The 17379-nt window shown below is 50.4% G+C and overlaps 1 protein-coding gene across 2 annotated transcripts in view; it reads left to right on the top strand.

The window, feature by feature from the left end:
• Positions 1-17379, top strand: part of CC2D1B (coiled-coil and C2 domain containing 1B) — a 408633-nt gene that overhangs the window by 152116 nt on the left and 239138 nt on the right. Inside the window, exon 7 of one of the 2 annotated variants that reach the window (XM_063938881.1) lies at positions 7094-7280. In XM_063938881.1, the coding sequence (XP_063794951.1) occupies positions 7094-7280 (187 nt within the window). Of the gene's footprint in view, positions 1-7093; positions 7290-17379 lie in introns of both variants that reach the window. The other variant, XM_063938880.1, reaches the window with a different exon arrangement.

The raw sequence follows: 17379 nt of genomic DNA, 5'->3' as shown, positions 1-17379 counted from the left end.
CCCAACTGGCTAATATCCTTCCAGACATGTCCCCAGGATCTCCCCCCCCCCATAACTGGCTAATATCCTTCCAGACATGTCCCCAGGATTCTCCCCTCCACCCCCCAAAACTGGCTAATATTCCTCCAGACGTGTCGCCGGGATTCTCCTTCCCCCCCCCCAAACTGGCTAATATTCCTCCAGACATGTCCCCAGGATTCTCCCCTCCCCCGCCCAAACTGGCTAATATCCTTCCAGACATGTCCCCAGGATCCCCCCCCCACCCCAAACTGGCTAATATCCTTCCAGACATGTCCCCAGGATCCCCCCCCACCCCAAACTGGCTAATATCCTTCCAGACGTGTCCCCAGGATCCCCCACCCCACCCCCACCCCAAACTGGCTAATATCCTTCCAGACATGTCCCCAGGATCCCCCCCCCCACCCCACCCCCAAACTGGCTAATATCCTTCCAGACGTGTCCCCAGGATCCCCCCCCCACCCCCCCCAAACTGGCTAATATCCTTCCAGACGTGTCCCCAGGATCCCCCACCCCCACCCCAAACTGGCTAATATCCTTCCAGACATGTCCCCAGGATTCTCCCCGCCCTCCCCCCCCCAAACTGGCTAATATTCCTCCAGACATGTCCCCAGGATTCTCCCCTCCCCCCCCCCCCCCCCCCCCAAACTGGCTAATATCCTTCCAGACATGTCCCCAGGATTCTCCCCCCCCCAACTGGCTAATATCCTTCCAGACATGTCCCCAGGATTCCCCCCCCCCTCCCTCAACTGGCTAATATCCTTCCAGACATGTCCCCATGATTCTCCCCCCACCTCCCCCAACTGGCTAATATCCTTCCGGACATGTCCCCAGGATTCTCCCCCCATAACTGGCTAATATCCTTCCGGACATGTCCCCAGGATTCGCCCCCCCCCAAACTGGCTAATATCCTTCCAGACATGTCCCCAGGATCCACCCCCCACCCCCACCCCCAAACTGGCTAATATTCCTCCAGACGTGTCCCCGGGATTCTCCCCTCCCCCCCCCAAACTGGCTAATATTCCTCCAGACATGTCCCCAGGATTCTCCCCTCCCCCCCCCCCCCCCCCCAAACTGGCTAATATTCCTCCAGACATGTCCCCAGGATTCTCCCCCCCCCCCCCCCACCTGGCTAATATCCTTCCAGACATGTCCCCAGGATTCTCCCCCCCACCCCCCAAAACTGGCTAATATTCCTCCAGACGTGTCCCCGGGATTCTCCCCCCCCCCCCCCCCAAACTGGCTAATATTCCTCCAGACATGTCCCCAGGATTCTCCCCTCTCCCCCCCCCCCCCCACCCCCCAAACTGGCTAATATCCTTCCAGACATGTCCCCAGGATTCCCCCCCCCAACTGGCTAATATCCTTCCATACATGTCCCCAGGATGACCCCCCCCCCCCCCGAACTGGCTAATATGGTTCCAGACGTCCCCAGGATTCTCCCCTCCCCCCCCCCCCCCCCCCCAAACTGGCTAATATCCTTCTAGACATGTCCCCAGGATTCTCCCCCCCCCCCCCAAACTGGCTAATATCCTTCTAGACATGTCCCCACGACCCCCCCCCCCCCCCCCCAAACTGGCTAATATCCTTCCAGACATGTCCCCAGGATCCCCCCCCCACCCCCCCACCCCAACTGGCTAATATTTTTCCAGACATGTCCCCAGGATCCTCCCCTCCCCCCCCAAACTGGCTAATATTTTTCCAGACATGTCCCCAGGATTCTCCCCTCCCCCCCCCCAACTGGCTATTATCCTTCCAGACATGTCCCCAGGATTCTCCCCTCCCCCCCCAACTGGCTAATATCCTTCCAGACATGTCCCAGGATTGTCCCGCCCCCCCCCCCCCCCCATATCTACTTCTGTAAATAAGAGTTCTTTAAACCTAATTCAGTATTTTAAGTTATTTGACAAAATGGTTAAAGTTTAAATTGCTTTAGTTATACAGGTTGAGTATCCCTTATCCAAAGTGCTTGGGACCAGAGGTATTTTGGATATCGGATTTTTCCGTGTTTTGGAATAATTGCATACCATAATGAGATATCATGGTGATGGGACCTAAATATAAGCACAGAATGTATTTATGTTACATATACACCTTGGCCCTCATTCCGAGTTGTTCGCTCGCAAGGCGAATGTAGCAGAGTTACACACGCTAAGCCGCCGCCTACTGGGAGTGAATCTTAGCTTCTTAAAATTGCGACCGACGTACGCGCAATATTGCGATTACAAACGAGTTAGCAGTTTCAGAGTAGCTCCAGACTTACTCTGCCTGTGCGATCATTTCAGTGCTTGTCGTTCCTGGTTGACGTCACAAACACACCCAGCGTTCGCCCAGGCACTCCCACCGTTTCCCCGGCCACTCCTGCGTTTTTTCCGGAAACGGTAGCGTTTTCAGCCACACGCCCCTGAAACGCCGTGTATCCGCCCAGTAACACCCATTTCCTGTCAATCACATTACGATCGCCGGAGCGAAGAAAAAGCCGTGAGTAAAAATACTTTCTTCATAGTAAAGTTACTTGGCGCAGTCGCAGTGCGAACATTGCGCATGCGTACTAAGCGGATTTTCACTGCGATGCGATGAAAAATACCGAGCGAACAACTCGGAATGAGGGCCCTTATACACACAGCCTGAAGGTCATTTTAGAGAATATTTTTTATAACTTTGTGCATTAAACAAACTTTGTGTACATTGAGCCATCAAAAAACATCGGTTTCACTATCTCAGTCTCACTCAAACAAGTCCATATTTCGGATTATTTGGATATGGGATACTCAACCTGTATAATGTGATAATTACATAAAAAATAATATGATTTTGGGGACATTTTTGAAGCAAAAAAAAATCCAAATAAGTTTTATTGTTTAAAAAAAGAAAAACTTGACAGTGTTAGATGGTGTGAGGGCGGATGGGACGCAGGGTGGGACAGAGTCATTGGACCAGACAGAGTGGAGGACAGGACTCCGTCATTCTGCGTCTCTTAGTTCTCTTAATTTGCTATACCCAAAATCAAAGGAAGGTCTACCGTAAGAAGATCAAGTAACCGGGGATCTCGTGGGATTCGGGAATCTCTATGAACCTGAGGTTATTTTGGCAATGCCCGTTTTCAGGGTCCTCAAATTTGTCCAGCAGAGAATGGATTGTAGTAGAGTGTGAGGAGGTACAATCCTGAATCTCACTAACCCCAGATACGAAGTACCGTATTTTTCGGACCATAAGACGCACCTGACCATAAGACGCACCTAGTTTTTAGAGGAGGAAAACAGGAAAAAAAATATTCTGAACCAAATAGATTCTGTTACATTGTCTTATATAGCGCAGCAAATTCCTTTGCGCTTTACAATTGTAAACAGAGATAAAACAAATTGGGTAACAACAGACAGACTTGGAGGTAAGAGGGCCCTGCTGCAAGCTTACAATCTATACTGTAGACACAGACATCAGCTTTACAGGCTCTGAGAAAAGGAAGAGGTGAGGGGGGGGAGAGCGGGGGGACTCACTGTATTGCCTGTCAGTTTACGCTGCCCAAAGCACTCTACTCTGAGGAAGGAATCGGAGGAGGTGAGGGGAGGGAGCGGAGGAGTCACGTGATGCCGGCGCTCTGAGATGACGGGCTCTGAGATGACGGCAAAGCAGCAGCAGCAGACAGGACCCGCCGCTACCCGCACCCGATAACTGCTGCCTCTCCCACCCAGTGCGCTCCCACCCAGCGCATTGAGAACGCTCCATAAGGTCTTTATTGCTCTATTCGGACCATAAGACGCATGTACTTTCCCCCCCACATTTTTGGGGAGAAAAAGTGCGTCTTATTGTCCGAAAAATACGGGCGGCATGGCGTCTATCCTAGCAGAGCTACCTCTGCTTTCATTTCACTGCTTCTAAGTTATTTGTCAGAATGGGAAATGAGTGCTCTGGAGGATGAGCCCCGGGAGGGAGGCATCAGCACGCCCCGGTGCCTCATGTACAGTGGGAAGGAAGGAGGAGATGTTTTACCAGAAACTGATTTACACTTTGCCATCTTAATGGTAGAGGGAGCAGTGGTTCCAAACTCTGTCCTCCAGAACCCCCACCAGGATGTCCATGTCTCCTCACAGAATCACAAGTGAAACCGTTACAGATGTGTCCTCTTACAGCTTCGCTCCGTGCGCTACAAGTCGTGTTACACAACACGCGAGTGCCGTGTGACTCGGCAGCAGGAGCATCTTTTTTGCATTTTTAGACGCAAAGCAATGTAACAGGACGCACAAGCAGCTTCTTCTGATTAATATTCTGTGTGTCGCTGCATGTGTATGTAAAGTGCTACGCCTCGGTGTTCTCCTGGAAACGGGTGGTATTTATGTGACCGGCGGTCTGCTGACCGACAGTCACATGACCTCCTCCACCATCCCGCCGGCTCAGTATCCCGATGGTCGGCATGCCCACCAACAGGGACTATTTCCACTTGTGGGTGTCCACGACACCCATAGAGTGGGAATAGAACCCGTGGCGACCGCAGGTCGCCACCGAGCCCGCAGCAAGCCCGCAAGGGGCTTGCTGCACTCGCCCCTCCCCAAGCCCGCAAGGGGCTTGCTGCACTCGCCCCTCCCCGCCGGGATCCCGGCGTCGGTATGCTGCCGGGATCCCGGCGTTGGTATGCTGAGCGGCGGTCAGGAGACCGCAGGTCAGCCATACTACACCCCTTGAAACCACGACCGTGGCATTTCGGATGCAGATGGAGCCACAGTTACACACAATATATTTTCCAGGAGAACACTGAGGCGTAGCATTTTGCATACACACGCAGCGACACACAGAATACAGGCATGCTGCATGTCATTATAATCCGCAGCAGCTGCTTGTGCGTCCTGTTACATTTTCACAGGGAAAATGCATAAAAATGCCGCTCGTGCTACCGAGTCCGCCTTGGCATGGTGCAACTTCAAGGGCTGTTAAGCGTGACCGCAGCAAGGATGTAAGAGGACACGTCTGTAGCGTCACCTGTGTGCCAGTGAGTAATGAATACACCTGTGCACCTGCTGGGTGACCTGGAAAACATGAACTGCTGGGTGCCCTTGAGGACTGAGTCTGGGAACGACTGCTCTAGAGGATGAGGGTTTGTCAAATCATTTTTCCACACCCTAGCAGCCTAAATAAATGTACAGAATGACAAGGGAAGGCTATACCACAATGAGAGAGCAATAAACACAACACACAGGGGACTGTTATACATTCTGAGCAGTGGTTACACCCAAGTATGATATGAGCAAAAATATACACAAGTGCATGGTCTGCACTATACAGCACACGTTACCCAGTGCGTCAAATGCAGAGATCTAGTTTGGTGGGGTGTAGTATGGTATGCCGGCGGCCAGCATAACAGCACCGGGATCTCGACCGCCGGCATACCGACAGCTGGGAAAGCACAAATGAGCCCCTTGCGGGATAGCCATGATGCAGGCACGGTTGCGCACCACGCGTGCCACGCTTTTTATTCTCCCTCCAGGTGGGTCGTGGACCCCCAAGAGGGAGAAAAGTTGTCGGTATGCCGGGTGTCGGGATTCCGGCGCCGGGATACCAATGGCCGGCAAACTAAAGACCACCCGTTTGGTGTATGGGAAGAATTGCTTAATGGCAGTAAAGCAAAATATTCTGGCGTTAGTAGGCCGCCAAAATACATAAAAATTAATGAAGGTGCGTAATGCAATCAAACCCAAACTGCAGAGATATCTGTAAGGAGAGTGCCGTAATTTAGGGGAACATTGTAATAATGTGGTACAACAAGGGGTTACAGTGCGGGGAAAAAATATAGAATGGGGGAACAAATACAAACACAAAATGCAAAAATACAGTAGAGAACCTGGTGTCACAGTGCAGGATACCAGAGGCCCTCTCTAGCCACTGCACCTTAACCGTCCTCCATTCCCAATACAGCCTGTGCCCAGGTAGTCCAAAGATGGCACTTCAGTAATCAGTCACCAAGGCAGGAAACTCACCGTCCTTATGTGAAGACATGGGAAATGTAACACTTTAGCAATAAAGGTATTTGAGGAAATGCTACCCCCTGTTGCTAATAATAAATAGAGCATGTGCAGTAAGGCATTTTGCTGTAATCATGTTATAGCCAATGATTTTCTTATTATTTATTAACCTTATAATGTATGTAGCATCCGGTCTTTGTTAAGAGACCTATAATGGTTTGTGGAATCTAGAAGTCAGAATCCTTAAAACTGATGCCCCGACTGCAGAAGTGCTGGGACAGTGTTATCCAGCCTATCAAGTAAGACCCGGCTCCTGGATGTGAAGTGCTGTATTTGAACCTTAATCAGGAATTGGGAAACAAAGTACAAATACAATTATTTAAATTGATTAACTTAAACTGTGTGTATTGTATCATTCAGATCACTCTGTTGGTGCAGTCTTGAAACATTTGTTCCAGCTGTGAACTTGTGCGCTGGTCTCTGGTGACTTCTTATGTGTCCTTTCCTACCTTCCTATACACATTTTCCCTCATTTTGGGTCATCCAGAAACCACTTCTTGTCCCTTCCTTTGTTCCCCTCTAACAGGCATTGACATTTAACCAGATGCTCCATTCAGCATTATATATTCAAGGCTCTTTGCTCAGAGCAGGCAGCGGCACACCTTTTTATGCTGGGTACACACTTGTAGATATGTCTGCAGATCAAGTGACATTGATGTTGGCGTGTGATAAGAGCAAACATACGTGACGGCTCCTCCTGAAGATACTGATGAAGGCACTGTGTCCAGTAACATAGGGGCAGATGTTTTAAGCCTGGAGACGGCATAAGGAAGTGATAAACCAGTGATAAGTGCAAGGTGATAAATGCACCAGCCAATCAGCTTCAATATGTACAGTAACAGTTAGGAGCTGATTAGCTGGTGCGTTTATCACTTCCTTATGCCGTCTCCAGGTTAATACATGTGCCCCATAGTTACAACGTTTCCCTCTCTCCCCACAGGAGCGCAGTGTTGGCTTCCATATAAAGCAGTCATGTGCGTAGCAGTGCATATTATAATATTACAGACTAGACGAGATCTGCAATTTATCTGACAATGTGATTGTAACTCCAAATCTTGCAGACTCTGGAGTCCATGGTAAGAGCGGCAGAGCAGGGTAAGTGTGTGAATGAGGAAGAGATGCCTCCACCAGTGGCTAATTGGAAACCCTCAGAAGAGAACCAGCCTGAACCTATAGAGTCTGCTGTAAACCGAGGATCGAGTACAGAAGTGTCCGTCGCTACTGGCGAGGAACAAGCCGCCCCCCAAGGTGATTCAGGTGAGAGATTTCTTATCCAGCATTCTCCTTCCCTGTTGCTTGGACTTTGGCTTCCAGGGTTCCTAGAGATTATTTCTCAGTACATTATTCATTTTCTATATAATAATCTCCATTGTCTTTAGAGGAAGGAGACACCATGTAACGCTCCTGTATATAAGAGGGTGTTTATTACGGAGTAGTATAATATATATGAAATAGCTGACGTGTTATATGGCCACACTCTGGTCTTTCATTTCTCCGCTGCTGGCTTGTCATATTGGCGCAGATGACGCCCGGAGAAGGGATAAAGTAGTGATCAGTGGGAGGTGATAACGCACCAGCCAATCAGTACAGGTGTGAAAAAATGACGAGCTGACGCTTTATCACCTTCAACTTATCACTTCTCCAGGCTTAGTACATCTGCTTCAATATGAGGGAAGTGCTGCACTATTACACACTCAGCAATGGGATCACTCTCCAGCCCGGGACACGTGGGAATATTCTATATCACAATGGGATCACTCTCCAGCCCGGGACACATGGTCGGGAATATTCTATATCACAATGGGATCACTCTCCAGCCCGGGACACATGAGAATATTCTATATCACAATGGGATCACTCTCCAGCCCGGGACACATGGTCGGGAATATTCTATATCACAATGGGATCACTCTCCGGCACGGGACACATGGAAATATTCTATATCACAATGGGATCACTCTTCAGCCCGGGACACATGGTCGGGAATATTCTATATCACAATGGGATCACTCTCCAGCCCGGACACATGGTCGGGAATATTCTATATCACAATGGGATCACTCTCCAGCCCGGGACACATGGTCGGGAATATTCTATATCACAATGGGATCACTCTCCGGCCCGGGACACATGGTCGGGAATATTCTATATCACAATGGGATCACTCTCCAGCCCGGACACATGGTCGGGAATATTCTATATCACAATGGGATCACTCTCCAGCCCGGGACACATGGTCGGGAATATTCTATATCACAATGGGATCACTCTCCAGCCCGGGACACATGGGAATATTCTATATCACAATGGGATCACTCTCCAGCCCGGACACATGGGAATATTCTATATCACAATGGGATCACTCTCCAGCACGGGACACGTGGTCGGGAATATTCTATATCACAATGGGATCACTCTCCAGCCCGGGACACATGGTCGGAAATATTCTATATCACAATGGGATCACTCTCCAGCCCGGGACACATGGTCGGGAATATTCTATATCACAATGGGATCACTCTCCAGCCCGGGACACATGGGAATATTCTATATCACAATGGGATCACTCTCCAGCCCGGGACACATGGTCGGGAATATTCTATATCACAATGGGATCACTCTCCGGCCCGGGACACATGGTCGGGAATATTCTATATCACAATGGGATCACTCTCCAGCCCGGGACACATGGGAATATTCTATATCACAATGGGATCACTCTCCAGCCCGGGACACCTGGTCGGGAATATTCTATATCACAATGGGATCACTCTCCAGCCCGGGACACATGGTCGGGAATATTCTATATAACAATGGGATCACTCTCCAGCCCGGGACACGTGGTCGGGAATATTCTATATCACAATGGGATCACTCTCCGGCCCGGGACACATGGTCGGGAATATTCTATATCACAATGGGATCACTCTCCAGCCCGGGACACGTGGTCGGGAATATTCTATATAACAATGGGATCACTCTCCAGCCCGGGACACGTGGTCGGGAATATTCTATATCACAATGGGATCACTCTCCAGCCCGGGACACATGGTCGGGAATATTCTATATCACAATGGGATCACTCTCCAGCCCGGGACACATGGTCGGGAATATTCTATATCACAATGGGATCACTCTCCAGCCCGGGACACATGGGAATATTCTATATCACAATGGGATCACTCTCCAGCCCGGGACACATGGTCGGGAATATTCTATATCACAATGGGATCACTCTCCAGCCCGGGACACATGGTCGGGAATATTCTATATCACAATGGGATCACTCTCCAGCCCGGGACACGTGGTCGGGAATATTCTATATAACAATGGGATCACTCTCCAGCCCGGGACACATGGGAATATTCTATATCACAATGGGATCACTCTCCAGCCTGGACACATGGTCGGGAATATTCTATATCACAATGGGATCACTCTCCAGCCCGGGACACATGGGAATATTCTATATCACAATGGGATCACTCTCCAACCCGGGACACATGGGAATATTCTATATCACAATGGGATCACTCTCCAGCCCGGGACACATGGTCGGGAATATTCTATATCACAATGGGATCACTCTCCAGCCCGGACACATGGGAATATTCTATATCACAATGGGATCACTCTCCAGCCCGGGACACATGGGAATATTCTATATCACAATGGGATCACTCTCCAGCCCGGGACACATGGTCGGGAATATTCTATATCACAATGGGATCACTCTCCAGCCCGGACACATGGGAATATTCTATATCACAATGGGATCACTCTCCAGCCCGGGACACATGGGAATATTCTATATCACAATGGGATCACTCTCCAGCCCGGACACATGGTAATATTCTATATCACAATGGGATCACTCTCCAGCCCGGACACATGGTCGGGAATATTCTATATCACAATGGGATCACTCTCCAGCCCGGGACACATGGTCGGGAATATTCTATATCACAATGGGATCACTCTCCAGCCCGGGACACATGGTCGGGAATATTCTATATCACAATGGGATCACTCTCCAGCCCGGGACACATGGGAATATTCTATATCACAATGGGATCACTCTTCAGCCCGGGACATATGGTCGGGAATATTCTATATCACAATGGGATCACTCTCCAGCCCGGGAAACCTGGTCGGGAATATTCTATATCACAATGGGATCACTCTCTAGCCCGGGACACATGGTCGGGAATATTCTATATCACAATGGGATCACTCTCCAGCCCGGACACATGGTCGGGAATATTCTATATCACAATGGGATCACTCTCCGGCCCGGGACACATGGTCGGGAATATTCTATATCACAATGGGATCACTCTCCAGCCCGGGACACATGGTCGGGAATATTCTATATCACAATGGGATCACTCTCCAGCCCGGGACACATGGGAATATTCTATATCACAATGGGATCACTCTCCGGCCCGGGACACATGGTCGGGAATATTCTATATCACAATGGGATCACTCTCCAGCCCGGACACATGGGAATATTCTATATCACAATGGGATCACTCTCCAGCCCGGGACACATGGGAATATTCTATATCACAATGGGATCACTCTCCAGCCCGGGACACATGGTCGGGAATATTCCATATCACAATGGGATCACTCTCCAGCCCGGACACATGGGAATATTCTATATCACAATGGGATCACTCTCCGGCCCGGTACACATGGGAATATTCTATATCACAATGGGATCACTCTCCAGCCCGGGACACATGGTCGGGAATATTCTATATCACAATGGAATCACTCTCCAGCCCGGGACACATGGGAATATTCTATATCACAATGGGATCACTCTCCAGCCCGGGACACATGGTCGGGAATATTCTATATCACAATGGGATCACTCTCCAGCCCGGACACATGGGAATATTCTATATCACAATGGGATCACTCTCCAGCCCGGGACACATGGGAATATTCTATATCACAATGGGATCACTCTCCAGCCCGGGACACATGGTCGGGAATATTCTATATCACAATGGGATCACTCTCCAGCCCGGGACACATGGTCGGGAATATTCTATATCACAATGGGATCACTCTCCAGCCCGGGACACATGGTCTGGAATATTCTATATCACAATGGGATCACTCTCCAGCCCGGGACACATGGTCTGGAATATTCTATATCACAATGGGATCACTCTCCAGCCCGGGACACATGGTCGGGAATATTCTATATCACAATGGGATCACTCTCCAGCCCGGGACACATAGTCGGGAATATTCTATATCACAATGGGATCACTCTCCAGCCCGGGACACATAGGAATATTCTATATCACAATGGGTTCACTCTCCAGTCCGGGACACGTGGTCGGGAATATTCTATATCACAATGGGATCACTCTCCAGCCCGGGACACGTGGTCGGGAATATTCTATATCACAATGGGATCACTCTCCAGCCCGGGACACATGGTCGGGAATATTCTATATCACAATGGGATCACTCTCCAGCCCGGGACACATGGTCGGGAATATTCTATATCACAATGGGATCACTCTCCAGCCCGGGACACGTGGTCGGGAATATTCTATATCACAATGGGATCACTCTCCAGCCCGGGACACGTGGTCGGGAATATTCTATATCACAATGGGATCACTCTCCAGCCCGGGACACGTGGTCGGGAATATTCTATATCACAATGGGATCACTCTCCAGCCCGGGACACATGGTCGGGAATATTCTATATCACAATGGGATCACTCTCCAGCCCGGACACATGGGAATATTCTATATCACAATGGGATCACTCTCCAGCCCGCGACACATGGTCGGGAATATTCTATATCACAATGGGATCACTCTCCAGCCCGGACACATGGGAATATTCTATATCACAATGGGATCACTCTCCAGCCCGGACACATGGTCGGGAATATTCTATATCACAATGGAATCACTCTCCAGCCCGGGACACGTGGTCGGGAATATTCTATTTCTCTAACGTCCTAAGTGGATGCTGGGGACTCCGTATGGACCATGGGGATAGCGGCTCCGCAAGAGACTGGGCACATCTAAAGAAAGCTTTACGACTATCTTGTGTGCACTGGCTCCTCCCCCTATGACCCTCCTCCAAGCCTCAGTTAGATCTTTGTGCCCGAACGAGAAGGGTGCACACTAGGGGCTCTCCTGAGCTTCTTAGTGAAAGTTTTAGTTTAGGTTTTTTATTTTCAGTGAGACCTGCTGGCAACAGGCTCACTGCATCGAGGGACTAAGGGGAGAAGAAGCGAACTCACCTGCGTGCAGAGTGGATTGGGCTTCTTAGGCTACTGGACATTAGCTCCAGAGGGACGATCACAGGCCCAGCCATGGATGGGTCCCAGAGCCGCGCCGCCGGCCCCCTTACAGAGCCAGAAGGCAGAAGAGGTCCGGAGAATCGGCGGCAGAAGACGTCCTGTCTTCAACAAGGTAGCGCACAGCACTGCAGCTGTGCGCCATTGCTCCTCAGCACACTTCACACTTCGGTCACTGAGGGTGCAGGGCGCTAGGGGGGGGCGCCCTGAGCAGCAATAAAAACACCTTGGCTGGCGAAAATACATCACATATAGCCCCCAGGGCTATATGGATGAATTTTAACCCCTGCCAGAATCCATAAAAAAGCAGGAGAAAAGTCTGCGAAAAAGGGGCGGAGCCTATCTCCTCAGCACACTGGCGCCATTTTCCCCTCACAGCTCCGTTGGAGGGAAGCTCCCTGGCTCTCCCCTGCAGTCACTACACTACAGAAAGGGTTAAAAAAGAGAGGGGGGGCACTAATTACGCGCAGTATTAAAGATACAGCAGCTATAAGGGGAAAAACACTTATATAAGGTTATCCCTGTATATATATAGCGCTCTGGTGTGTGCTGGCAAACTCTCCCTCTGTCTCCCCAAAGGGCTAGTGGGGTCCTGTCCTCTATCAGATCATTCCCTGTGTGTGTGCTGTATGTCGGTACGTTTGTGTCGACATGTATGAGGAGAAAAATGATGGGGAGACGAAGCAGATTGCCTGTAATAGTGATGTCACCCCCTAGGGGGTCGACACCTGAGTGGATGAACTGTTGGAAGGAATTACGTGACAGTGTCAGCTCTGTATAAAAGACAGTGGTTGACATGAGACAGCCGGCTACTCAGCTTGTGCCTGTCCAGACGTCTCATAGGCCGTCAGGGGCTCTAAAGCGCCCGTTACCTCAGATGGCAGATATAGACGCCGACACGGATACTGACTCCAGTGTCGACGGTGAAGAGACAAATGTGACTTCCAGTAGGGCCACACGTTACATGATTGAGGCAATGAAAAATGTTTTACACATTTCTGATAATACGAGTACCACCAAAAAGGGGTATTATGTTCGGTGAGGAAAAACTACCTGTAGTTTTCCTGAATCTGAGAAATTAAATGAGGTGTGTGATGATGCGTGGTTTTCCCCCGATAACAACTGATAATTTCTAAAATGTTATTGGCATTATATCCTTTCCCGCCAGAGGTTAGGGTGCGTTGGGAAACACCCCCTATGGTGGATAAAGCGCTCACACGCTTGTAAGGGCTCTACCCTCTCCTGAGATGGCCGCCCTTAAGGATCCTGCTGATAGAAAGCAGGAGGGTATCCTAAAATGTATTTACACACATACTGGTGTTATACTGCGACCAGCAATCGCCTCAGCCTGGGTGTGCAGTGCTGGGTTGGCGTGGTCGGATTCCCTGACTGAAAATATTGATACCCTAGATAGGGACAGTATATTTTTGCCTATAGAGCATTTAAAAGATGCATTTCTATATATGCGTGATGCACAGCGGAATATTTGCCGACTGGCATCAAGTCTAAGTGCGTTGTCCATTTCTACCAGTAGAGGGTTATGGACACGTCAGTGGTCAGGTGATGCGTATTCCAAACGGCATTTGGAAGTATGGCCTTAGTAAGGGGAGGAGTTATTTGGGGTCGGTCTTTCAGACCTGGTGGCCACGGCAACAGCTGGGAAATCCACGTTTGTACCCCAGGTCGCCTCTCAACATGAGAAGACGCCGTATTATCAGGCGCAGTCTTTTCGTGGACAAGCGGGCAAAAGGTTCCTCATTTCTGCCCCGTGACAGAGGGAGAGGAAAAAGGCTGCAGAAATCAGCCAGTTCCCAGGAACAGAAACCCTCTCCCGCCTCTGCCAAGCCCTCAGTATGACGCTGGGGCTTTACAAGCAGAATCAGGCACGGTGGGGGGCCCGTCTCAATGAATTTCAGCGCGCAGTGGGCTCACTCGCAAGTAGACCCCTGGATCCTTCAGGTGATATCTCAGGGGTACAAATTAGAATTCGAGACGTCTCCCCCTCGCCGTTTCCTAAAGTCGGCTTTACCGATGTCTCCTTCTGACAGGGAGACAGTTTTGGAAGCCATTCACAAGCTGTATTCCCAGCAGGTGATAATCAAGGTACCCCTCCTGCAACAGGGAACGGGGTATTATTCCACACTGTTGTGGTACCGAAGCCGGACGGCTCGGTGAGACCGATTCTAAATCTAAAATCTTTGAACACTTACATACAGAGGTTCAATTTCAAGATTGAGTCACTCAGAGCAGTGATTGCGAACCTGGAAGAAGGGGACTACATGATGTCTCGGGACATCAAGGATGCTTACCTTCATGTCAAAATTTACCCTTCTCACCAAGGGTACCTCAGGTTTATGGTACAGAACTGTCACTATCAGTTCAGACGCTGCCGTATGGATGGTCCACGGCACCCCGGGTCTTTACCAAGGTAATGGCCGAAATGATGATATTCCTTCGAAGGAAGGGAATTTTAGTTATCCCTTACTTGGACGATTCCTTGATAAGGGTAAGATCCAGGGAACAGTTGGAGGTCGGTGTAGCACTATCTCAGGTAGTGTTGCGGCAGCACGATTGGATTCTCAATATTCCAAAATCGCAGCTGGTTCCGACGACTTGTCTTCTGTTCCTAGGGATGATCCTGGACACAGTCCAGAAAAAGGTGTTTCTCCCGGAGGAGAAAGCCAGGGAGTTATCCAAGCTAGTCAGGAACCTCCTAAAACCGAGCCAAGTCTCAGTGCATCAATGCACAAGGGTTCTGGGTAAAATGGTGGCTTCCTACGAAGCAATCCCATTCGGCAGATTCCACGCAAGAACTTTCCAGTGGGACCTGCTGGACAAATGGTCCGGGTCGCATCTTCAGATGCATCAGCGGATAACCCTGTCACCAAGGACAAGGGTGTCCCTCCTGTGGTGGTTGCAGAGTGCTCATCTTCTAGAGGGCCGCAGATTCGGCATTCAGGACTGGGTCCTGGTGACCACGGATGCCAGCCTGCGAGGCTGGGGAGCAGTCACACAGGGAAGGAATATCCAGGGCTTATGGTCAAGCCTGGAGACATCACTTCACATAAATATCCTGAAGCTAAGGGCCATTTACAATGCTCTAAGCTTAGCAAGACCTCTGCTTCAAGGTCAGCCGGTGTTGATCCAGTCGGACAACATCACGGCAGTCACCCACGTAAACAGACAGGGTGGCACAAGAAGCAGGAGGGCAATGGCAGAAGCTGCAAGGATTCTTCGCTGGGCGGAAAATCATGTGATAGCACTGTCAGCAGTATTCATTCCGGGAGTGGACAACTGGGAAGCAGACTTCCTCAGCACGACCTCCACCCGGGAGAGTGGGGACTTCACCCAGAAGTCTTCCACATGATTATAAACCGTTGGGAAAAACTCGACAGGTATTGCGCCAGGTCAAGGGACCCTCAGGCAATAGCTGTAGACGCTCTGGTAACACCGTGGGTGTACCAGTCAGTGTATGTGTTCCCTCCTCTGCCTCTCATACCCAGGGTACTGAGATTGATAAGATGGAGAGGAGTAAGCACTATATTCGTGGCTCCGGATTGGCCAAGAAGGACTTGGTAACCGGAACTTCAAGAGATGCTCACTGTGACAGGACGGTACCGTACGAAAGCACTTGCCGCTTTCGCGTCCCGTTGACTGCGCACAGATTGGAAGGTCAAGCCGCACGAGGCCTGACCACATAGGGGATTCCCGCTTACCGTCAGTAACCGCCTGTTACTGACTCCACCCACTGCGTTGTGGGCGGGTTTTTGCTGCCACCACCAAACTCCTAACCTGCCGTGGCGTTTGGAACCACGGTTCTGCTCTGTATGTGCCGACGCACTGCCTTACCACACCTGTGTGGTGTTGACGAATCCCCACTAGCCACTTGCTAGGCCTCTACCGGTAGCTGGCGGAGGGCGGAACTTGGAGACGTTTAGGTGCTTCCCTGGACAGCCGGAGAACGGAGCTAGGTTTGGCCTAACCCTGTTGGTCACAAGATGAAGCAGTCTTCTTGAGGCAAAGATGTTTATTGCTCAAATAACCTTTAAAAAGGCTCCTCCCTATTGCTAGGGGCAACAGCATACAATCAAGATGTTTTCAGCAGAAGAAGATGTTACAACTACACCATCCTATGGGCCAACTGCCCTTCTTTTATCCCTCTCCAAGACCCCTTACCACAGGGGGTAAGCCCGCCCTGTGGTGTACAACCAATCAATGTTTACCCATGAGCTGTGCATGCTCTGGTCTCATGCACACCTAACATTGTTCCCTATGGACAGTGGGGAGTGGTCGGTCTCCTTTGTCTCTCCCATCTGGGAGAGCAGGGTACTCCCACGGTGCCGTTCAGTCTGGCTGGGGGGAGGTTTTCCCTCCTAAACTGACTTCCAGAAACCTGCCCGGGACCCCTCTCACTGCCTGCAGCCTGGATTTGGGCTCCAGAGCTGGGCAGCCTGGCTCCCCGGTCCAGGTTTCTTGGCACTACGGCTGATCTCCATGGAGCTCCAAGAAACCACTCAGCTTGTTTCATAGCTAAGCTGCTCCTCTCTCTTCCTGTACCCCTTGGAACTATGAGGCTGGATGGGAAAACATTCCGTTTTTGGGGAAAGGGTCTGGGAGAATCCATCAGCCTGCACAGCTATGGATTCCCCCCTCCTGGGACACACAATCAAGTAAGTGCACTTTCTCTTTAAATATATTACATTTAAAATCACACTGTACATTGCTGAGCCTGTGCCTTGCACAGACTCTACATACTCAGGCACTGCAGTGCCTTCCCTAGCCCTGCAGCCTGGCTGCTAGGGCTCTCTGTGTGCTGGAGGTATGGGGCTGGCTTCCCCCACCCTCCAGCCTGTCTTCCTGCCTCTGGGGTTCCAGGGAGCTGGCTCTCCCTGTCCCCCCAGTGTGGCACTACCTTTGTGGCCTCGCCGCACGCAGCGGCGCACCCCCCTGTACCTAAGCCCGGCGGCCCGGGACACTTGTCCCGGCCGCCGTGACTCTGGCTT

The sequence above is a fragment of the Pseudophryne corroboree genome, chromosome 9 (genome assembly GCF_028390025.1).
Source record: "Pseudophryne corroboree isolate aPseCor3 chromosome 9, aPseCor3.hap2, whole genome shotgun sequence".
In the NCBI taxonomy this organism is placed as follows: domain Eukaryota; kingdom Metazoa; phylum Chordata; class Amphibia; order Anura; family Myobatrachidae; genus Pseudophryne; species Pseudophryne corroboree.
Note: the sequence above shows the minus strand (reverse complement) of the source record. Positions and strands in the feature narration are given on the sequence as shown.